The sequence below is a fragment of the Ictidomys tridecemlineatus genome, chromosome 8, assembly GCF_052094955.1.
Source record: "Ictidomys tridecemlineatus isolate mIctTri1 chromosome 8, mIctTri1.hap1, whole genome shotgun sequence".
Lineage (NCBI taxonomy): Eukaryota > Metazoa > Chordata > Mammalia > Rodentia > Sciuridae > Ictidomys > Ictidomys tridecemlineatus.
In genome coordinates, this window is record NC_135484.1 from 45,597,339 (window position 1) to 45,622,777 (window position 25,439).

The 25,439-nt window shown below is 34.8% G+C and overlaps 1 protein-coding gene and 1 pseudogene across 3 annotated transcripts in view; one reads left to right on the forward strand and one right to left on the reverse strand.

The window, feature by feature from the left end:
• Positions 1-10,480, reverse strand: part of LOC101965038 (amine sulfotransferase-like) — a 40,241-nt pseudogene extending 29,761 nt beyond the window's left edge. The window contains exons 1-2 of the transcript XR_013424923.1: positions 10,114-10,480; positions 4,853-5,022 (exon numbers count right to left, since the gene is read on the reverse strand). The product of XR_013424923.1 is annotated as an amine sulfotransferase-like (transcript). The remainder of the gene's footprint in view (positions 1-4,852; positions 5,023-10,113) is intronic.
• The window catches only part of LOC101965332 (amine sulfotransferase), a 64,182-nt gene that overhangs the window by 33,553 nt on the left and 5,190 nt on the right, over positions 1-25,439 (forward strand). Inside the window, exons 1-4 of one of the 2 annotated variants that reach the window (XM_005342418.5) lie at positions 6,989-7,209; positions 19,555-19,706; positions 21,274-21,482; positions 24,713-24,839. In XM_005342418.5, coding sequence (XP_005342475.2) covers positions 19,565-19,706; positions 21,274-21,482; positions 24,713-24,839 — 478 coding nt within the window. In that variant the 5' untranslated portion in view covers positions 6,989-7,209; positions 19,555-19,564. Of the gene's footprint in view, positions 1-6,988; positions 7,210-19,554; positions 19,707-21,273; positions 21,483-24,712; positions 24,840-25,439 lie in introns of those variants that run through there. The other variant, XM_040283236.2, reaches the window with a different exon arrangement.

Sequence of the window (25,439 nt, forward strand, 5' to 3'; positions counted from 1 at the left end):
ACAGCCACATCAATGATCATAGCAGCACAATTCACAATAGCTAGAATGTGGAACCAACCTAGATGCCCTTCTATAGATGAATGGATTTAAAAATGTGGCATTTATACACAATGGAATATTACTCAGCACTAAAAAACAACAAAATCATGGAATTTGCAGGGAAATGGATGGCATCAGAGCAGATTATGCTAAGTGAAGTTAGCCAATCCCTAAAAAACAAATGCTGAATGTCTTCTCTGATATAAGGGGGGTGACTCAAAATGGGATACGGAGGAAGAGCATGAGAAGAAGACTACCACTAAATAGGGAAGAGAGGTGGGAGGGAAAAAGAGGGAGAAGGGGAGTTGCACAGAAGATGTAAGGAGAACCTCATTGTTATACAGAATACATATATGATGTTGTAATGAGAAAAAGAAAAAAAAGTGTGTCACATTAGATTGGATAGAGAGAAAGGATGGGAGAGGAGGGGAGGAGTAGGGAGGATAGGAAAGGCAGCAGAATAGACAATATGATTGATGTATGTACATTCCATGTATGTATTATATATCAAAATGCATTCTACTGTCATGTATGACTAAAAAAAACAAATAAAAATTTTAAAAAAAGAAAAAAAATGGAGAGGACTGGGATGTAAAATACCCAACATATTTCAAAGACAATATAAAAAAAATGGGTGTAAAGTATCTCATTAGTTAACTCTACAATATGATGATAATATTTGGAATATATTAGGTTAAATTAAATGCATTGTTAAAATTTAAAAAAAAACAACCTTTCCTGGTGCCAAAAGCAGAGTTAGTTGTTAGATTCTGACACAGTAGCCTGCTGTCAAGATTATAGAATAGTAACTGCTATAATACATTTCTAGTATATGCCGGACTTTTATATTTATTTTATACCTATTTACTTTTATACCTTTTGACTACCTCTACGTCTCAGCTTGTTGGCATGTGATTATCCCCAAAGCTTAGAAATTGAATCACTTGTTCAAAGTCATACAACTAGTAAGTGATTGATCTAGGATTCTAACACAGATGCAACTCCAAAGCCAAGGTTTTCTATCATATGAAGCTATATGTTGCACTTATACATCGTTATTGTCTCTTTCACTTAACTGTAAGCAACTCAAAATCAGAAAAATCTTTTTTTACATGTACATCTCCGGGCCTGGAAGGCAGTAGACAGTCATAGTCTGGAAGTGAATTGGTAAATGAACAGATGAAAGTTGAGAACTAAGAACAGAAATCATGGTGTATCCAAAACAGGAATAAAACCATGAGCATTGTAACATAAATATGGGACAGAGTTGCTCAGATTACATTGTTTCAGAGACCTTCCTCCCTTCCAGTTCCTGAGTCTTTCCACTCTGAGATGGAGCTTTTTCATCTGCACCTGATAATTCAGCTCTTCCAGGTTCTAAAACCAATCCTACCTTTGTTAGGAAGATTTAAGGAATCTAGCTTAGGGGCTCAGGCTTGAGGATCAAATGCAGCTTATTTGTGTTCCCCTCAAACCTTAATTTTAGGGTGCAGATCTCTGCCTTGTGATCCTGTGCCCATAGATAGCCAATGCCTCACTCTTACACAGGAGTTTGGACTTTTCTTTGACTAGAGCTGCCTTGAATATCAGTCTGATCCCCACCTGCTGTGCACTCCCATGTGTGTTGTGTCTGTCATTAGGCATGGATATGCAACCAAAGGAGCCTACCATTAATTCCTTGATTCCTATGGCCTGTTCCTTCTGTCTGAGCACTCTAGAACTCACTGCACCAGGCTGTCTCTCCAATGGGCTGCTGATCCCTGGGGAATGCACCTACTGTTTGATCTTTTCCCTGCCCCTCCTATCTTTTCCATGACAGGGTCTGTTACTGAAGACACTTTTCTACACATCAAATTTCTTTTTTAAAAAATTATTTTTATTTATATATGACAGCAGAATGCATTACAATTCCTATTACTCATATAGAGCACAATTTTTCGTATCTCTGTATACAAAGTATATTCACACCAATTCATGTCTTCATACATGTACTTTATTTTTTATTTTTTTAATATTTATTTTTTAGTTCTAGGTGGACTCAATATCTTTATTTTGTTTTTATGTGGTGCTGAGGTCTGAACCTAATGCCCCATGCATACTAGGCAAGCACACTGCCACTTGAGCCACATCCCCAGCGCATACATGTACTTTAGATAATAATATCCATCACATCCCACCATCATTTCTAACCCTATGCCCCTCCCTCCCCCTTGGACCCCTTTGCCCTGTCTAGACATTAAATTTCCAAATACATAAACATTTTAAATAGTCTAGCAATAATAGAACATAGAAGCTCAGTGGATATGCATAAATTACAAGTATACAGGCATTTAGGAAATATACAATTTTAAAATATTTGAAGCTAAAATTTTTGTAATACAACAAATTTTACTCTCTATTGTAACTTTTCCTCCTTTGGTACCATCTCTTTCACCCATTTGGCTCTGAAGCTTATAAAAACTATTTGATTCCTTTCCTCTTATAGTATGTCCTGTGAATATAATATGCATAATATCAAAACATAATATAAGGATCTTGCCTTGAAACAGAATGCAGATTACACTAGAATTATTTCAAATTTTCTAAAAAATTAAAGGGAAAACATGCAATCAATTTAAGCCTTTTCATTACAATCATGCATCATAATGACAAGGATACATTCTAAGCAATATGTCATTAGGTGATTGTGTTATTGTGCAAACACCATAGAATGCACTCATACAAACCTAGAAAACACAGCCTATATACACTAGGAGCACACTGTGTGCTCTACTTTAATATAATGGGTAGTGCAGTAGGTTTGTTTACACCATAACCACAAACGCATAATGCTTTGTGCTGTGACCTTGTGACAACTTTGATGTTACTAGATGACAGGAATTTTCCAGATCATTAAAAACTTAAGGGGTCACTGTCATGACTGCATTTGATATTTATTCATTATTCAACAAATATTTAATGAGAAGCAGCAATTTGGAGAACATAAAACAGAAGAAAATCATTTTATCTGTTATCCAGAAACTTACTCCACAAACATTTAGCAAAATATGAGGGTTGAAAAAAACTAAAACAAGATATGAAATAGAAATGCCTAAATAAGGAAGTGGGTGGTGAGAAGTAAGGTTGATTGGAGAAGGCTTGAAGAGATTTTTTAAAAATAGAGCACAAATACTATTTGGAGAATTATAAAATAAATAGTAACAACAACAAAAAATTAAAACAACACTCCACCAAACCCAAATAATCCCTCAGAATTTAAATATTAAAAGTCATAATAATGACTTACAGCTTCATTTTCTAATTCACGATCAGCTCCTTTTAAACCCTGGAGAAAAAAGAGCCTCTGCTTTTCTTTATTTCCTGCATTGTAAGCAACTCATTTTCATTTTGGAGTGTATCTATTTTACTAAAATGTAAATTTTTTCATTTAAAATGTGTCATTTTTATATCTTGGGTAATGATTTCAATGATGTCAACAACATTTTCAGGACACTTATCTAATATGTCTTCATCAGCATGTTAAAATATAATCATATCTACCCCAAAAGAGAAGATTCCATATTTTTTGGTAGGTTCCAGATGTAACTTTTCTGTATTCATATATGACTACACAACCAGTGAAACTCCACATCATGTACAACCACAATGATGAGATCCTAATTAGAATAAGGTAAACTTCTTGTATGTATAATATGTCCAAAAAAAAGAAAACCCCGCTACTGTCATGAAGAAAGAACATTTAAAGAATCATTTCATGAAGGCTCAGTTGGATGTTTAGGGAATTTCAATAATTTGAAATCTTAGGAGATTTTTCAGTGAAAAATTTATACCATGAATGAACCAAACATATCCTAGAACTTTCTTAGGAAACACCTGTATTACGATTTGTATGTTTAAGTTATTAAAGAAAAACATCATAGCAAGATACTTATTCCACATCAGGTACATTGTCATATTTCATTTATGAAATTTAAATTGCTTGGTTATATATTTCTTCACTTTTTCCTTACCTTCTTTTCCACTCCCTCTTCCACTTTCTCTCACCAAATCCAATTTGATTTCTAAATCATGTTGATTCTGTCTTTAAGATGTGTTCCTTTTCTTTCTATCTCATTATTTAAGCCAATTATCTGCTCCAGTGAGTTAAGAACTACAAAGAATGCATTTCATATTGCAATCTCCAGCCACACATGACCAAAGACAAGTTATCAAATATTACTCCTCTTTATTAAATGTGACATCCCTAATATCTTGTTTTTAAAACACTGCTTTTGGGCTAGGATTGTGGTTTATTGATAGTGTGCTTGCCTACCATGTGTAAAGAACTAGGTTCATTCTCAGCACCACGTGTAAATAAATAAGATAAAGGTCCACTGACAATTAAAAATATATTTTAAAAAAACACTGCTTTTTCTTTCAAAACTGAATTAATGAAACTTCCTCTACCCTCTCAATAATTAGTTGCATTTTATACATAAATACTAGTGTATGTTTTTTCAAATCCCAGAATTGCAATGTGGATTTACTTTTAAGAAAACAAAAGTCTCTGTCAAAATACTTTCACATTGAAAAGAAACTCTTCTGTTCAGTGTGGTTACAGGCATGAATTGCTTTTCTGGTGAATATGCTTTATTATTTCTCAAACTTTGTTTCTAATTATTTGTTCAATTAGACCTTCTGTCCCAGTGAAGTAAATTTAATAAAAATCATTTTCATACATATGGTAAGAACCAGCTAATAGCCTTTATAAGTCCCCAGTATGTCATTTCTCTCAAAAAATATTTTAAAATCACCTTTATGCTCAAGGACTTACCACTTTATGTCATTCCCAAACAATTCTTCCTTGGTTTAGAGTGGCTCTTTCTGAGAACACTGAATTGCTGCTATAAAATTTTGTAAATTATATATTTCCTATTCAGAAACTGCATTAGGTTCTTCCATGGCCAAGATTATAATTGTATTTTTTATTTATTTCCTCCTTTGCTAGAAAGAAACAAAATAAATATAGGCTCAATAATTGTCTATTTACTATTAACTGACCTGAGATATTATTTCTGAGTTTCTTCTTTAATGTGTATGTTTATCTTTGACCTTAAGAATGTCAAAAGACATTCTGAATTTAGTTGTACAATGTTCCTGATTTCATACACCAAAGGCATGTCTTAATCTTTGTAGATATATATTAAAAATTTTATGATGTTCTGAAAAGAATCAATATAAATTCTTATAGCTTTTATTTAATTATTTTATTCTCCAATTATTATTCTCCAATTTCTCTTCATAGGGATTATTTGATAATAGCTAATTCTTGCATCAAATATAGTATAGGTAGTGTATTGTTCACATTAGTTATATTCTCATAATTTATTGATATTTAAGGGTCTTCTAAAAATAATTCTTCCACAGTTCCATTTCATTTGAAAGTTTCATATAAAGAGTATGAAACATATAAAATTACATGATTTCTATCACAGAGAATAAAAGAATTGCCTCTGATAATGTTCACAAACATTTATAGGAAGAGATGTTGGCAAGGAGTAAGGATAGCCATTAATTTTGAATATGTTGAACATTTTTAATATGTTGAGCAAACCAAAGCAAGTAAAGTTAATGTCACTGAGAAAGAGAGAGAGAGAGAGAGAGAGAGAGAGAGAGAGAGAGAGAGAGAGAGAGAAAGAGAGAGAGAGAAATATGCACAAGAAAATATGCATATGCTATTGGCAACCAATGTGAAAGGCAGTTCACAAATCTTATGTTTGAAGTATATGTTGTTCTGTTGCCCAAACATCACTGTTCTTGTTCTTCAACAGGATTGTTTTGACTAGGAGTTTCTTTAAAACTTTATGAACCTTGCCTAATTTTTATTTAGTGTTGAAACTCATGGAGAAGCCTCTAGACTAAAAAGATGGTTGTTTGGGGGCAATAGCAGGGTTTTTAACTAGAGTGTTTGATTTGCTCCAGTTAGGAGTTAGGAAAATCAGACTCCAAGCCCAAAGTCTTATTTTATTTTTCAATATAATTTTAAGTTTCAATATAATGTCCATATGTGCTTCATTCATAGTTCTTTATTTATAAAACTCCCTGGATGTTGTCCTTTCCCTTGTGGGACACTTTTGGAAGTCTGAGATTAAAGATGATGCGCTAGTTTTTCTGGTGAAGGAAATTTCAAGATAACACAGCGTTCAGATCATAGCATTGGTGTTACTGACTGATTTTAATGCATGCAATTGAAAAGCAAAAAGGAAGAGAGCACAGGGATTTGGAAAATTTTTAGCTTGACCAGAAAATAAAGAGTACAGAAAGTTTCAACTAAAATGGGTATGGCAATGCTTCACACTTGGACAATAAGAAGGATTTCTTAAGAGCAGCCATCACAGGCTCTGAGATATAAAAATGCAAATTTGTTTCAAAAGTATTGCAGAGAAGAATCATTTGAGAAAAGAGCCCTAGGCCACCCTGAATGCCCAGGACTACTTAGAGAATCATTTCTCTATGTATAGCCAACTTGGTACTCAGAGGCTGCCACATCTGTGGATCAAGCAAGCCAAGGCACAGCTCATAGCAGATGCAGACTTTGGCATTACACACATGATCTCATTGGGCAAGCTGGCAGAATGCAAGATGTATCATCATTGTAGCTTCCATTGTAATGTCAGAGGAAATCTTCGGGTGATGTCGGGCAATATCCGGGGTCGAAGTTTTGCAAGAAACTCAGTCTTGTGACAGCTAGTCTCTTGAGACATGCCTGTGATTTCCGTGAAGTGTCTTGACACACTAGGACTATGGCTTCCGTATATGTGCCTGCCTGAAGGCAGATATGGCTTCCGCATATGCAAACCTAATTCTGCTAAAGCCCTTAGCAACAAGGGTGTGCCTTATCTCTATTGGTTCCTGCTATCTCCTCCATTCAAGCCCCTCCTCCTTTCTCTATAAAAAGCCTATGTACACAATAAGAGTTGCTGGGCCATTTTGGCTGACTCTCGACTCTGTGTGATTTTTGGCCAGGTGGGGTGGCAGAGGCAGGGTTGTGACACTCATCTCCTTAAGCCCTGGGGACACTAGCTGGTCTAGTGCTCTCTGCTAATCTCTGTTGGAGGGCGGTTCTGACAGCTCTGACAGCTGGTGCCCAGTGTGAGGAGGGAACTTCGCTGATGAGCAATCAGTCTACCGGTGAGTGTACCCACATAAGTTATGGGGCAGTCTTCTTCAAAAAATGATCTCTCCCTTCAATCCCTCGGAGTCCTTCTTAAGAGTAGAGGTCTCAAGATTTCTGACACTCAGGCGTTTAAGACCTGGGAGACTATGGTTAAGGTTGCTTCCTGGCTACCAGAGAGTAATTTATTTGATTGGGAGACCTAGGATAGGATTGAACAGCTGGTCCCAAAAGCCCAGGTTAATCGGGGTGAAATTTCTCCTCTTGGAGTTTATCCCATCCTGTCAGCCCTTAAGAGTTGTTTCCCTCCTAGTAGGTCGTTTTCCACACCAGAGGTCAAGGGCCCGGAGCTAAGGGAGGCACTCAGGACAAGATCTATTCCCCCAGGAGACCCTGACCACACCTTCAACTGAAGCCAGTCCTAAAAGGGAAAGGGGTGAAGAGGAGTCCGGGGAGAGCCAAAATGCAGGAACCTTGGACCCCTTTGATGCTGCTCCATGGCCTCCTAGACAGGGAAATTCTCTCTACCCTCCATTACCTAGTTCTGAATCCTCTCAGAACCCTTTTAAATCATCCACCAGCAGCCCTAGCAGGTCACCCTCTGCCCTTCCTCCACCATATCTGAACTCCAGACCGAAGCTGTACTCCCTTCTAAGGGCTCAAAGTCTCCTACCAGTTGCTGGCTCCACACGGAGTCAGAACCCCACCCACAGCTTAGTTCGGGGCCATATCAATTATTTCCTGTTAATATTAATCCAAGTGGTAATCGCCCTGCAGCCTGGTATCCCTGGGATCCAGGTGATCTCAAGGAATTACTTCAGGGCTTTGCCCATCAACCATGCACCAAGGCAGATTGGAGGGCTTTGGTCCTGGCGATTCTTCCTGTCCCAACAAGGGGCAGCCAACTCCTTGTTGTTTGCGTCACCATGGTAACCATGAGATGCCTGGCGGAAAGGGCAAGTTTCCTGGTCCCACCTCCCACACTTTTGTGGGCTTCCAATTGATTCTTCCACAATCACTCAGACAGAACTTCTAGCTAACTTGTATTTTCTGTTTCAGATTGCTTCCAGAGCTGCCCAGAGCCCATATTTTTAAGAATGCCTATCTGTAAATGCTAACGAAAGATATTTTTTTCAGACAAAATTTAATTCCACAGGTTTCTATGTTGCAGCCCTAAATTTAAGTTAGTTCTGAGTTAAATAACCTGACTTTTGGGGCTGGGGATGTGGCTCAAGCGGTAGCGCGCTCACTGGCATGCGTGAGTCCCGGGTTCGATCCTCAGCACCACATACCAACAAAGATGTTGTGTCTGTCAAAAACTAAAAAATAAATATTAAAATTCTCTCTCTCTAAAAAAAATATTTAAAAAAAGATAACCTGGCTTTTCTTATAGTTGTGTTACTAAATAATCTGTTAATAAGAGATATCTAACATGCTTGTTTGTATTTAACTTTAATTTTGGAGGTTATGGGGATGCATTTGCTCACCACAGGAACAAAGCCAGCAATGTTCCTGTAATGACCAAAAAAAATCCTTATTCTAATTCCTGACTATAAAAAAATAAATATGTATACACAAGGATCTTATTTCAGTTACATCAAGTGACATCACATAAAAAAGTGCACTCCTAGGTAAAAATAAATTGAAATGGACCCAAGTATTTTAAAAACCACGTGGTTACATAAAGTTAATACAATTATAAGTTATGTCCTTATTCTTAATATAATCTGTAAAATAATTAGCACATGTCTAATTGTTTAGTTAATATATATTTGCCTAATTGTTTTTTAACAGAAAACTCGTAATTTATATGTTTTATATGTACATTCATCAGATACTCTGCCTTTTCAGTTACAGATATTTGAGATAAATGTATTTACTATAAATTTGCTTTTAAGTGAAAATACAATCTTCAAGTAGTTTCTAATTCTCAAAGTTATTGTTCAAACTCATAAGATGATAAACAAATATAATTCTTTTTTATTTATTTTTTTATAATTAGTTGTTCAAAACATTACATAGTGCTTGACATATCATATTTCATACATTTGATTCAAGTGGATTATGAACTCCTATTTTTACCCCTATACAGATTGCAGAATCACATCGGTCGTATATTCACGTTTTTACATACTGACATACTAGTGTCTGTTGTATTCTGGTGCCTTTCCTATCCTCTGCTATCCCCCCTCTCCTCCCCTCCCCTCCCCTCTTGTCTCTCTATCTAACAAATATAATTCTGTCTACAAAATATCTAAGGATTTTAACTACATTTTTATTGATATTTCTTATCAAAGTACAATAATTTGTTTATAGATTCTAAGGTTTCAACAAATTATTCCAAAGTATAACCAGAAAAAAAGAATTCTAAAAGAAAAAGATGCTTCAACAAAGAGAAAGCACACATTGGATCCGAACAGGCAGAAAGAAATCAACATGCTACTCCTGTAGGTCCCATTACCCTGGGGATGCTCGCAGGGACTGCAGAACAATATGCCTCAGGGATACAACAAGCTGCTATTCCCCCCCCCACTCACTCCTCTCTTCTCCTGTCAGTGCCCACACTCAGACCCACCAGGTCCTCTTACCAGCTAACTGAAAACTCAAACAAGCTGAGTAGAGCCTTCAGACCCGTATCAGAGATCTGATGAAAATGGCCTTTAAAGTTGCTTTGTCATCATTGAAAACAGGTTACTAAGAATTAAAGTCCCTTATAGGATTTTTGGGATGTTCACTCTGGTCTTCCCCTCTGCTCTACCTGTTCAACTGCTCAAGTTTTCCTTGCTAGGAAAATCCCAAACCCCTTTCCCATTATTCTTTTACATCTCCTTCCTCATTCTCAGATCCACCAGAGCTGCTCTCAGCCCCACCTTCCCATCTTCCCTCTCCCTATCCAGGCCCACAGAAAAGTCTTAACTGACCTTCTCCAGAAATCTTCACCATGGCTGATCTTAGGACTTTCGGCAAAAGAATCCCTATAAGAGTTCAGTGTAGATAAACTTCCTTGTTTCGTGTTGTCCTGTTTTACTTGGCCTCTGGCTGGAAAAATCAGTGCTCCAAAAGCTAGACACCCCCTTACTAGTTTTTCACAAAATATGTAAATAAGGCCTCTGGCCTTGAGCTGGGCTTCATAGTGATGGCTACATTTCTAAGATAAGGGAGTTTTCAACTAGGCTCCATGGTAACAGCTGGCAGGGGGAGGAAAGAAAGGAAAGAAAAAGCTCTCCCCCTCCCAGGTGTCCTTGAAAAGTTAACTTGCCCAGAACAGAAATAAAACAAAAAACAATAAACAAAAACTGCTTTTTGTGAACAAAGTGATATTGTTTTGTCTTGATCCATCATGGCCACAGAGTGGCCTTGTCTAATCCTAACGTTATGGTTATGTAAGATTGATTATGTTTAATAGGAGAACAACCAGACTTTGTCATGAGTAGCAGAAGAGTTTGTCTGATAAAACTGGCCTCATACTCACAGCAGGGCCTGGCTGACAGGCCCCAAAGACAAGACAAGATACTGGAAGATAATCCACTTTCTTTATTTTATTTTATTTTGGCCTCAGTCACCTCTTCCTCCCTTTATTCCCTAGAGCCCACTGAGTTCCAGTTTCCTTATTCAGTATTTCTAAGTGGCAACTGGTAAATTTAGCTCAGAGAGCTGGGCTAGATCATCTGAGACATCTCACAAGTAACCTATGGGTGCCTTTGCAATCAGTACTACAAATAGGTTTGTGGAAAATAGATTACAGCATTTAATTATTTAATTATCATAATTCTGGAACTGTATCTCTAAGTCGTGCTTAACATTTGCTGAAAAACCTCACGATATTAATTTCACATTATTGATGAGGTGTTTGAAACCAGTTTGTGTTATGGCTTATGCAGTTGTTGACAAACACTCTTCAGAATAGTGAAACTAGAGGTATGCAAATGATGAAACAGCAGCAATAGATAAAATATGTAAATTTTGATGTAAAAGAATAAGTGAACACCACTATTATTATTATTTATTTTGTTAAATAGCAAAAAGAAACAAATTCAATAGCATTTTTTTTTTCTGTATTTAATGTGCTCAGACTTGTGTGGGCCCTAAAGAAACTCAGTCCTGTCCTAGACAGTTTTTAATCAGTGATGACAGGAGCTAGGAAAGCCAGCTCTGACCCTATTCCTCCGGTGGCATTCTTTCCCCACCATAGAGCAACAGGCAGCTTCAAGTGAATAACCTTCCAGTTCAGACCTGTGAGTGGTTATTTCAAGTGTGCAAGAGTCAGAATAGCCCTAGACTTAATAGCACATCTCCAATCAAATATATGATGATCCCAACTTTCAAATTACCCTGAGTTTTATTTTATTTTATTTTTATTTTATTTTTAATTTATTTTTTTATTGGTTGTTCAAAACATTACAAAGCTCTTGACATATCATATTTCATACATTAGATTCAAGTGGGTTATGAACTCCCATTTTTACCCCAAATACAGATTGCAGAATCACATCGGTTACACATCCACAATTTTACATAATGCCCTATAAGTAACTTTGTATTCTGCTACCTTTCCTATCCTCTACTATCCCCCCTCCCCTCCCATCTTCTCTCTCTACCCCATCTACTGTAATTCATTTCTCTCCTTGTTTATTTTCCCATTCTCCTCACAACCTCTTATATATAATTTTGTATAGCAATGAGGGTCTCCCTCCATTTCCATGCAATTTCCCTTTTCTCTCCCTTTCCCTCCCACCTCATGTCTCTGTTTAATGTTAATCTTTTCTTCTTGCTCTTCCTCCCTGCTCTGTTCTTAGTTGCTCTCATTATATCAAAGAAGACATTTGGTATTTGTTTTTTAGGGATTGGCTAACTGGGCACAAACCCAAGGACATTACATAGGGCAGGTATTTCCACAGAAGTAAGTACTACAGTCTTAGCTGATGTTGCTGATGATTCTCAAACTACATCAAGGACACCCAGCACCATGGGTGATACAGAGAAGTGAAGAATCTCCTTACATAAGGAGACCCAATTGAAAAACTTGAAATGTGAAGGATGAACAGCTTAAAAAGAAACCATGAAACCATGATATGGCATTCCTGCCCCATTAGATGGCTTTTTGCCACTGTGATAAAATGCTTGACAAGAACAGCTTAGAGGAGAAAAAAATTTATTTTGGGCTCATGTCTTTAGAAGTTCAGTCCATAGTCTCTTATTTAGTATGAGAAAACTGGTGCAAACTCAAAAAACTGTTGCAAAGGGCAGAGGTTATTTCATAAAATGGGGTAGTCCAGTGAATAGGTTACAACTCTCTTAATTTAATCATGTCATCTCTGAGCATTCCTGTATTGACTACTGCAATGAGCTTATTGGGAGACACCTTATATCCAAACCGTAATACCAGCCTAGGAATTTTGCTTCAGTTTAAGTAGGATGGAGTGAGGGAGAAAGGAAGCTCCAAGTGTCGTCTATAACATAAAAAGATTGCAAGCTAATCATCATCTTTGTCATAGTTGATGAACCAATATTGATACAGCATTTTTAACTAACGTCCACTGTTTACATTAGGGTTCATTGTTCATGTTCAATTGTTTTATAGTCTGGACCAATACATCATGAGTCCAACATTCAAAGTTCATACAGAATAGTTTCAGTAAAAATCCTATGTGCTCCACATGTTAACCCCTCTTCCTTAACCCAAACCTTGGAAACCACTAATCTATTCACTATTTCTATAGTTGCTCTTTCCAGAATATGCTATAGTTGGTATTACACAGTATTTAATCTTTTTGGACTGATCTTTTTGCACCTTTTGCATTTAAATCTCCTCCCTGTCTTTTCATGATTTGATAGCATATTACCTTTTTCAGTAAATAATATTCACATTATTTATGAACAGAACCAGTTTTATTTCTTTCTTGTCAACAAGTATACATTTCATTTCCTTTACTTGTGTAATTGTATTTTCTAGACCATGTAGTACAATAGGAGTGATAAAGGCACATTCTTACTTTTCTGTTAGGATGAAATAATTTATTTTTCTACCATTAAGTACAATGCTAGATGTAGGCATTATTTTTTAAAGATATTTATTATAAAATAAAGTCCCACTCCAATATTAAGTTGCTGGAGTTTCTTTTCAAAATGAGCGAGCACGAGATTTTGCGAAATACTTTTTCTATATTTACTGATAAAAGCAAATAATTTGTCTTCATAAAAATAAAACAAAGGTATTATGTCTACCTACAACTAAAAACTAAATGTTTAAAAAAATTTTAAGACTAAAATCATGTCCTTTTACTTTTATTTACTTATATGGGTATTTCCTTAGAATAATGACATTATCTAAAATAAACATAATACAATTATCAAAAGCAGGAAATGCAACATTGATGCAGTCCTATTATATAAACCACAAATATATATTTTAAAATGTTCAGTTGTAACAGCAATATTCTATAGATTTTTTTTCTGTGATAGGATCAAATGCAACATCATGCATATTTATTAATTTATTTATATTGTGGTCTTGGATATAGAACCCAGGGGCACTGTAACACAGAAGTACACCAGCAGGCTCTTCTATTTTTTATTTTGAGACAGTGTCTGACTAACCTTCCTGACTGCCCTCAATCTTGCAATCCTCCTGCCTCTGCCTCCCAAGTCACTGAAATTACAAGTGTACAGCACTGTGCCAGACTATGCTTTGTATTTAATTGTCATGTCTAGCTAGTTTCCTTTAATCTCAAATCATTTCTGTCATGCTTGCTTACTCCTTTTGGCATTGTTAAAAATAGTATATGGCATAATGAGGGTTAATTTGAGTTTTTCTGATGTTTACTCATGATAGAATAAGGTTGAACTTTTTGACAGGATTGCCTGAATTCAATGTGCTCTCAGTGGTCAATAGGAGAAATGTAGGTTGGCTTATGTCAGTATTAGGGATGCTACTTTGATTGGTCAAAGTGGTGTCTACCTGGGTTTTACCTAGTAAAATGACTCTTCTGTACTTTATTACTTAAAAATTAATTATTTGGCAGTACATGCTTTGAACACATCTAAATAACCTCTTCCTCATTCAAGCATTCCCTCCCATTATTTCTTCTATATTTACTTATTGATATTTCAGTCCAAAGAGATATTTTTCCTTCTCACATATTTAATCATGTCTTCATTTTTACCAGTATCCATCAGAGATATTTTATCTACAGATGTGAGGCAAATCCATTCATCATCTGTTTCTATATAGTCTGTGAAGGAAGAATGATTTTGCATCATGAATGGAAAAGAATTAAAATAATTTTTTTCACATAAACATTATATGAACTCTAAATTTCAGTGTAATTTCATTTTCAAAATGTTATGATCATTCATTTAATATGTCTCTGGTCACTTTTGTATTAAATAGTCAGTTTGAGCAATTGTTGCAGAAACTAAACCTGGCTGTCTACATGAACATTGCTTTACACTATTGCCTATCGCACTAGAAGTCACAATGATGTCATTGTAACACAACAGTGCTTCATGTGGCAGGTGTTTTGTAATACCCTGGTAGTTAGTAAAATGACCAGTGAATACTCAGTGTGTAAAAGCTAGAAGAGAAAGGTGTATTAATTATGAATATTTTTAAGGAAACACGGAGTGCGGATTACCTCTTAATAAGGAAGCTGGCAAAGCACCCATTTGGCTATCAAATGCTGAAGAACATAGTGTATATCAACATTATCAGATTAAGCAGTCATCACAATATTCCCAACTCACAAGAATGAAATGTTTAGAAACATTTAGAAGCTTAAAACCCATCAAATTTCAAAATCTTAGTTTTATGAATATTTCAGCACAGGCTAGTAAAATTATTGAAAGTGTTATATTTTTTGCTCCATTTAAGATTTTATAGGTGTTCCACATCTGATAGGATGGGACAAAATATTAAACATGGTTTCATAGATTCAACATCAGAAAATAGTCTGCCCTACTTGGCTATCAAATGAATCACTGAGATGTTGACTTTGATTACAGATTCATTTTCATTTTTTTTTGGTAAAAAAAAAATTAATGAGATTTAATGAGTGAGGCCTACTTTGGAAAGAGGATATGGTAATACTTTTTAAATGCATTTTTTTTACAAAAAAGAAAAGGAAAAATGAAAATGATGCTGTAAACAAACTTCTCAGTATTCATTTGTGAGTCAAGCAAGGTAGGCTGTTTCCTGCTGTTGAATCAAGTAAATGATCTTTGATTAAAGCAGTTGAAGACATGTGCCCAGAGAAAATAAAGTTGCCTAACATCACACTCCCCTTCCAAAATGAGTGCACTCTAATTTTACTACACATGTATTGACAAGAACTGTTATAAATTAGTGTTATCTTTGCATCTGTTAAAAAAATTAGGGACTTTTTTTCTTTCTTGTTGACAACATCTGAATACTATTTTGTTCTTGCCACTTGTCCTGAAAGGCCTAAAACTTTTAATGTCTCTCTCAGCCAGTAAGGTTTATCTTACCTTTATATAAACTCACATTTCTTTATTGTACTGAAAAGGTTGTGATTTAATTTATGATTATGTATTGCAAAATTCGAATTGTTCTTGAAGTGATCAGATGTGATACCTGCAAGCTGGCTCTGGTGTCCTTTTGACTTTGTCATTATTTTTTTGTGTAAATCTTTACACTGTGGTACAAGATGTCCCACATCTATCCTTTCCTGCTCCACCTCTACACTCAGCCGTTGCTCTAGATTCCTCTCAGGCCGTCTTACTTGCTAGATGCACATAACACTGTGTGGTCGGGAAGAAGGGACTCAAAATGCTGCCTCTGATCATGGAAGCAGCTGTCTTATTCACGTGGCTCTTATTACTGACTGGTCTAGATGTCTCACAGCTGATAATTATTGGGAATCAGGGAGAAAAAGAGGGAAGAAGGCAACAGATTCCAAGAACCACAAAAGACCCCATTGTACATTTGGTTCATTAAAATTTGTATAATAAAAGAAATTCTTATTGAGCTTGTAATAAAAGTAAATAGAACTCCTATTGATTTCTACTTTTCATGCTGTATTTATTTTCACAAAATAGACTATTTTAGAAACACTAAGTAGACAAATATCATGAGGAATAAGAGACAAGTTTAATATTTATAAACTGAAATTAGCCTCAGATTACACACTACTTTCTAACCAGAAGGAATTTTATTTTGAAAACATTCAAGATCTCCCCTAGGTTCAAATTCTGTATTTAGTGGGAACTTGAGAATCAATCATTAGATAATCATTATCTAAGAGCAGCTTTTATGAGCAACAAAAGGCTGAGGAATGACTCAATTTTCCATGAGAGATGTTAGAAAGACCTGAGATGAATCATAGTTATTTGTGGAAAACAAAAAGCTAACATCTATCATTAAAACGAATAATGGGGCATCGATTAGAAAAGGCAAACTCTATGTGCACTGGAAAACAAATTTATGTTCTTTTCGAGTTTATATAACCTACTTGTAAATTTATATAACCCCTAGAGCCTTCTGTAGCCACTGCCAAACAACAGAAGAAACAAACTGGGTGAGATTATGCAAGAAAAGATCTTAAGAATGATCACCAGCCCCTGAGATGGGCTGGAAAGACAGACTTAACCATCATTCAGGTACAAGGAAGCTGTCCTTGAAGTTTTTGAAAGCATCTTTGTGTTTGTTTCATAATTGCTGTAATTCAGTAAATGTGCCTTCTCCTCTTCTAAAAATTTTAAAGTATATCCAAAGGTTTGATCCCTTTAAAAAACCTGGGTTAACCTGATATGCTTTCACCAGTGTCAACAAAATCTTACCCAATTTATAAGAGCTGAGTTACTCAGTCAGGTTCTAGAACACTACTCACTGGCCAAAACAAACTCCACAGGGACTATTTATTCCTCAGTGACACAGCAGTTCCTGTCAGCCTAAAATTTTTGTGAGAGCTGGTTTTCCTTCATCAGCTGATCTCAACAGTGAGTACTAGAAGAATAGTTTCTGAGCCACTGTCAATTCTCATCCTATTTTGCGTGAGAGACAAATATTTGGATTCACTCCTTTTCTCTCTAAATATCCATGAACCACCCCCACCCCTTTTCTTTGGGACTTCCATGAAGGAATAAGAAGGAGACACAGATAGGCTTCCTACTTACACAATTGCCTTCTCCTACATGCATCAAAGACATGCAAACTATACTGAGGAGCCAGTGAGCACCCACCTGAATCATCCTCACTTGCAGCTTTCTCCTTTGCTTCTGTGATACCAGAGCTCTCAAAATTTTCTCTCCCCTCAGACTGAAAGTTGAGTGACTAAATGCAATCAACAAGAAAATAGAAGAATTCGGAATGTTTGTAGATGCTGCCTGATGCTCTTTCTCATCACCCAGAGTTTCTGGAACCCTTTGGGACATTTAAAAGTGTGTGTGGATGGTGTTACTAGTTGTTAGGAGGGATGTGGTAGGGATCACACTTCACTTTTGGCTTTCTCTTCAACTTATATCTCCTACCATGTTCTTCTCCATTTATCCATGTGGTGCAGTATAAATTCTCCCTCATCACAATCTGAAGGCTGAATTTTCCAAGGTTTTTCCTAGGAAATGCAGGATTTCAATATCAAAATAGCTCTCCATCTGCCTGTATTGAAAACAATCTTTTGATGCATCAGCCCAGCTCTTCTGTCCCCAGGACTCAATATTTCATGTTTCCTAGATGTCAACTTAATGAGGGGAAACCTCTAGCAGCTTAGTAGGGCCTTAATTTTATCTTTCATTAGGGTAGCCAAGAAACCAATCACAAAGGCATTACCCAGGTGAGTCTAACATTAATCATTTTCTGTTCTTATTCTGAAAAAGACTAAACTCTGAATTCCTTCTATTGATCAGGTAACTTGGATTGTTTGTAAAGAACTCAATGTTTTTTCTTGACATACAATTTAAACAAAGCCATATTTGCAGCTTTTTAGCAAATTCAGTTTCTTGGCATGCACAGAATTAAAAAAAACTGAAATCTATATTGATTCTAAATCTAATATTGTTAGAACTTATGGGATTGTCTCAATTATGTAACCTTCAAGGAAAGATTTCTCAGGAAGAGCAAATAGAAATGCTTGGCTGGTCTGAATTTTGTAGGGATTCTGACCATGGATATACACAGGGAAGCATTCCTCTTCTGAGCACATTCAGAGAGGGTAACTGGAACTCTGTTTCCCATCCTTAGAATGCCCTGGAATTTCTCCTAGGAACTAGTAAGATAATGAATACATGTGCAATGTGTAGCTGCTGTGGCAATGCCCCTAGAATCTTACCAGCCTAGACCTTGATCTCAGGCATACAGCCCCTAGGACAAACACAATGTTTCACTGAGCCTAAATCTCTCCACATAACAGTAACTTTATACAATGGACTTTCTTGAGAACTACATAAAACACCTAACATTGCACATTGCAGTTTAGTATGTAACTGAGGGATAAGCCGCATAATGTTGCCAAGTCTGTAATACAATGAACAATATGTACTAATGATGCCAATGACCTGAAGTAACCTATGGATATAAATAAAGCTGGCTCTTGGCCATTCTGTCATCTTTCCTCCCTCTGCATCTTGCCTGTATGTCTCCCTTTTGTTCTCATTACAAAATTTTAATAATGTTTGTCTTTACATTGTTTGCTTTCCATTTTTGTTTTAGTTTATTATTGAGATTCATATGATTTCTGATTTTAAAATCTCCTACTGTAAACTATGATAAGTTTCATGAAGTAACTTGTAACTACGAGGACAGCATTTCTGAAGTAACAGCAATTTAAAGAGCAAAGCATTTTCTTTTATCACTGTCAACAGCATCTTAGATCCCTAATTCAGAAGTTTCTTTCAGACACAATGAGTTATGCATACTCTAGAAAAACATTAGAAATAAAAGAATATCCATTGAAGAATTTCTTATTTCTACAACAATCAAAAAATATAAGCAATAAAATGTAAAACACTAAGAATTTCTGGATAAAAAGTATGAATTCTCTGGCCAAATTATCCCTTCTCCAATCTTTCCAGTTCAACCAGCTGGACAAGTTTAAATAATTTGGTTGACTTCTCTGAGTTAATTCTTCTTCTCTATGTTGAAGATCATGATATCTGTTCCTCATGGACCTTTAAGAAGAGTTGTCTCACTTTTCAGCATTTCTGCTGCCTCAACTTTAAAACACTGATGCTAGCAATACAGCAATGTTGGCGTTTTGTGAAGTTTTAAATCATTCATATATGTGCTGTGGTTAGTGTCATTAATATGTTCATACACATCAGACATTGCAAAAGTGCTAGGCATATATTGACCACTCAATAACTATTTTTCACTTCTAAAATAACTTGATATTATATGTTTGCACTTGTAGGTGAAAAAATATGGACAACACAGAGGAATACTTATTTGAATTTAAAGGCTACAATTTTGAAAGGTCTTTAGTTAAAATGCATATAGTAGGAAGTGCAGATGATTTTGAAATTAGAGATGATGATGTCTTCATAGTCACCTATCCAAAATCTGGTAAGTGTAAAGAGTGGCCTCATGATAGTAGATTTTTCCTAAGTTTGGTATATGTGTGTGTGTGTGTGTGTGTGTGTGTGTGAGAGAGAGAGAGAGAGAGAGAGAGAGAGAGAGAGAGAGAGAGAGGGAGAGAGAGAGATTGTGTCTCTGTGTATGTAAATGTGCTCTTTTTCAGACATTAACAGCAGCCTGACATACATTTATATATCCATTAGGAATCAGAAAAAAAGCTAAATCTCAAATCTATACTACCAAAGCTCATTTGCAATTGATATATTGTCAATTCTGTTAAATATATATATAAACCAAATACTGAGCCATGTGCAGGTACTGGGCAAAGGCTGACCTGTTGGCTTGGTCTGTTGGACAGACCTGAGACAGTCCAAACTCATCTTTTCTCTAATTTGTAAATGCTTCCTGAATTGGAAGATTTATCTTCCATAATTATTCATGTTCCAAGATGTTTCATTTTCTTGAGAAGTATTCCATGTCAACTGAGTTCCACTGAAGATTCTCAAAAATGTTTTCAACCACTAAGTTCTACTAGAAAATGAAATAAGAATGATTTTGAGATTTGTGAAGATAATCATTATAAAGAAGTGGTAAAACACAATCCTATTGGGCTAAACAAGTACTAATAATAGCAATAGTGACTTCTACTTCAGCAGGGCGGGATACTTGGCTTGGTTTGAGTTTTTATAGTTGCCCATGCAGACTAAGGAGTAAAGCTGTAGTTATTAAGATTTTACATACAATGTTTTGCTTATTTATAGTGTGGTTTCCCCAGACCACAAAGAAGTTGGTCATACATGATTAGGCCATACAATTAAATAAAATGTGTTATATATATCTATATATCTATCTTTGCTCATGTGAAGTTCTGCTATTTCCTGACATCCTTGGATGCTTAAATAGTTTACAAAATCACTTTACATGGTAAAGAGAAAAGGAGGGGAAAGTGAACTCTCTATAATTTTGTTAATTTGTCTATAATTCTAAAGGGTAAAGTTCTGAAAAAGGAATTTCATGAAAGAAAAACAGGTACCCACAAAATATAGTCAAAAGGGACTCAGTAACCAATAACATATTGTAAGAAAATACAGAAGGAATAAGCTCGAAGACTCCAAACAGAAAGAAATGACACAGAGGGAAATGCTAATTTCCCTGATGTGATCAGTACAGGGTGTATGCATGTGTGGAAATACCACACTCTACCCCGTCAATATGTAAAATTATTATAAGTTAAGGAAAAAATTAAGAACATGAAAAAGGACCTAACATGGAGCAGGAAACAGAGAAGGAGAGGCAGAATTAATCTAAATCATTACTAAAATGGAATCAGAACAAACACAACTCTTCAAGTGACAAAGGAATTTAGAGTATTTGATTTTATCTTTATTAACTTTAAAGTTTCATAGAGACAAAAATGAAAGTTGGACAAAGTTGTTAGCATACTTAAAGTGTTTAAAAGAAAAGAAAACTCAAATGATTATGGTGAATGACACTATTGTTGAGTTAATTTTTAATGACTAATTGAGTTTGAAAACAAGATGATTTATTTTTTCAGGTACCATCTGGACTCAGCAGATACTAAGCTTGATTTATTTTGAGGGGCATCGTAACAGAACTGAAGACATCAAAACAATAGATAGAGCTCCCTTCTTTGAATACAATAATCATAATTTGGACTTTACCAAAATACCATCCCCTCGCCTCTTCAGTTCTCATCTTCCCTATTATTTAGTTCCAAAAGGTCTGAAGAACAAAAAAGCTAAAGTATGTAGTCTCTCTCTCTCTCTTTTTTGCAAAAGCAAAATAACCTGCTTTAAATAGATTCCCCAAATGTTACAATCATTGTATGTTTAGAATATTGCCTTCCACAACAAAAATATATGAATGTTCTAAAAACTATGCCTGAAATAAGCAATCGTGGATATAATTTGCAATGTAATTCTATAGCATATAACAAAAATTGTTTCACATTGGCCATAAATGCCATTCTTTTTTATGATTTCATAGAATTTTATTGTGTGGCTTTGCAATAATTAATGTGTATTTGATGGACAGGTAAGTTTTAGCCAATGGATGTCTTGTGTTGTAATAAACATTCGTATAGACTTACACTTTAATTCTCATGCCATGTTTCAATTAATGTGAAGTTTTCAAATTAAAATGTCTAATATTTTAAGTGTTGACTATGATTACCTACCTGCTTTTTATAATATATGAATTATACTTCATCAAATACCATGTAGGAATGCCTCTGTCCTCACATGCTTACTAATAATGGGAATTATCAAATTTGCCTAATATGCTAAGTAAGAAAGTAATCTCATTTTTGAGCAAATCTAACTTTCAATTTTAATAAGATTATCTTTTTATATATTTTTATAGGCCTTTCAATATTCTTTTTATTTTTTCCCATATTTCTTTAGGTTGTCTTATTTACTGTTTTGTGGAATATTTACTTTGGGCAAAGTCTTCCCCATTAAAAAGAAAAGACTTTTCTTAAAAACTGTTTAAAACTTTTAACCTTATGTAGCCCAACTGTTAATACTTCTTTTGTGACTTCTGGTTCTGATGCTTTACTAAGAAAACACAACACCAACAACAAAGATTATGTAAATACCCTCCAGCTTTTGCCTAGCTAACATTATTTTTAACCTTTTTTGGGGAGGTACATGGGCTTGAACTAAGGGTCACTCAACCACTGAGCCACATCCCCAGCCCTATTTTGTATTTTATTGAGAGACAGGGTTTCATTCTTTCATTTCATTTCTGTGGTTTTATATTTTCAGCACCTCTCTTTTTGAGGCTGGCTGTGAACATGTGATCCTACTGTCTCAGCCTCCCAGGTAGCTGGGACTACAGACTTGAGTCACCAAGCCTGGCTATATTAAAACCTTCTTAGGATTATAAATTAAATCTTATACTATGAGATATGAATATTGCATTATACTTGTCCCAAGGGATACTAATTGACACAGAATATTTTCTTAAAACTTTGACTTGAGTATCTCCACTATTTTGAAGTCTATATATTGATATGCTAAATTTTCATTGTCTCTCTCTTCAGTGTGCAATCTTTATTCCAAAAATAGGCACTTCTGCTGCTGATTATGTAGCAGTTCTTCCCTGTTTTGTACATTTTAACTGATAAGGCAAAGTTTTCTATCAACTTTTTACAATATAGTGTAGTTTCACAAAGCTTATCAAATGTGGATTTTAATTTAAGAGAGATTTTTTTCTGGGAAAACAAACATTGCAATATACCAACATTCTTGAAGCTTCATTCTATGGCTCTATTTTATCAGGTCTACTTTAATACAATCAATATGTACCTTTTATTATTCTTTTTACCCACTTGTAGATATTTAACATAGAAAAAAGTATAACTTTTTAATAATCTCGTCAATTTACTCCAATTTTGTGGTTATATATTTGCATTCATGTTGCAAAGATAAAAATTTTATATTCTCTTATTCTTAGAGTTTTCAGGATATAATGAGTTTTCTATTTTACTGGGTTTTCACCCTCTGAGGAACTAGCTTTTTTTTTCTGGGTGTATACTTTCATTTTAATTATTGTCTCATTTTAGTATATATCTTTGTATCTTTTTAAGTTAAATGTTCAGTTTACCTATTTCCAGTGTTTATATTGTCAATATTATCATTTTAAAATGAATATCACTTTTAGTATAACTATGGATATGATTTTGTTAGTGTTTAAAACTCTGTTATTTCAGTTTTACTTTTATAATTGGTTTCAGCTCTTTTGAGATTCTTTTTAGTTTGAAAGTGTTTGCATAGTTTTCTATCATGGGCAATGGTGTTTACATATTCTAATTTTTGGAATTTATTTAAAAGTTAATTGTCAATTGCATGATCAGTTTTCAAACATGCAATATGTTTCATACATGAGAAAAGGAGATAAATTTTCTGTGTTGGGTACTTATACAAAATTTAAAAACTAAATAAAATAAATAAATAAAATAAAATTTTAATAATCAATTTTATAAATTTATTTTTGCTTTTATTGTTATGTTAAAGACAATTGTCTGTAAGTGTTCTACTATAATTGTGACTAAATCAAAATACTTACAGATTTACTGGAACTTTTCCATTGAAGTTTTTCTATTATGATCATCAGTGTAAAAATGTTCCTTTTCTGTTGGTCTTTGAAAACAAATTATGGGCCATCATGTTAAATCATTTGGCCTACAATTTTACTTACTTTCATTTTGTTCCTTATTCTCTAATTTTCTGGGATTTTGCCACATGCTCTTGTTTGTTCTTGATTTGAAATGCCATTTTAACTGCTGCATAATATAACTTCTGAGAGTAGTTCTACCAGATCTGTATTTTCTCTTCATAGAAAAATTAGAATATTTCAGCATTTGCATATCACTCATATCTATGAGTGTTCTTGAGAATGGCCTTTGGGCACATATGCAGGAATTTTCCTATAATATACATCCAAGAAGGGAACTGCAAAGCGAAAAGTTTAAGTATTTTCAGTTTTATGGGATGGGGATTATATTTTCTTAAAAAAGCAGGTGTATCAGTTCCTGCTAAATTGGTAATGGACATGTTTTGACTTCCTCCCTAGTAATGATACATATCAGACTTTTAAATTTTTTCAATGTGTTATTTATGAAGAGGTATGTTAAAGTGATTTTAACCTACATGTCAATACTCAGTAATGAGATTAAGCCTGTTTTGATAGGTTATTGACAATAATTATTATGTATTCTGTGAAAGAACTTTTTTTGCTTCAACTTTTCATTAGTGGTATTTTTCATATTAATTTTCTTTGTCCTGTAAGTAAAAGAATTTATTTCAACACTTTTTGTAATAGAGAAAAATTGGGGGAACACCTAATTTTTCATGACTAGAAGAATGGATTAAAATAATTTTGATTTATTCAGCTAATAAATGTGATGCAACTGTTAAAAACTTGAAACAATATGCTGGAATTGTTAATATTGTTTCTAATTCTTCCTGCAGATTCTTTATATCTACAGAAATCCTAAAGATGTTTTGGTTTCCTTTTTTCATTATTCAAATTGGGTGGCTATATTAAAGAATTCTGAAACTTTTGAGAATTATATAAAAATGTTTCTAGATGGACAAGGTAACTATGAGTTTATTTATCAAGAAACTTAGGGAAAATATGTAGAGAGATGGAAAAGGGCAATTGTACAATGGATGCTCTTGAGTAGTTACTATGACATATCAACTTAGTCTGCCACCCAGTGGATTTTCCTTCCTTGCCAGGACCATGTGGGTCTTATCAAGTTTTCAAAGGCATGTTGTTTAGAAAACATTTTGACCAGTCCATAAGAGGCTTACACGTATTCTATCAAATTAAACTAGCTACAAATATAATTAAATCAATACATTCCAGAATCACTAATGATCAGGGTGTTTGTGTACCCTCTCATGGAACTGTGGTAAGCCTTCTAGGGCCATGGTGGAGTTTATCACTCCACTACTGATGAGGATTGACTGTTCTACTGGACTTGTAGTGAGAAGTATCAGGATCTCACTCATTTAAAGATTGCATTCAGGTTCTGTCTCATTGTAAACAGGTAGCTTTGCTATCCAGAGATCTTAGAGAATGAGAAGAAAAATGGACACATGTGTTTTCTGGTGGATATAGAAAGTGGAGGAAATTGCTTTAAAGAAATCTGATTTAAACTTAGACCCAGGGGCTTTCTCATTTCTTTATTGC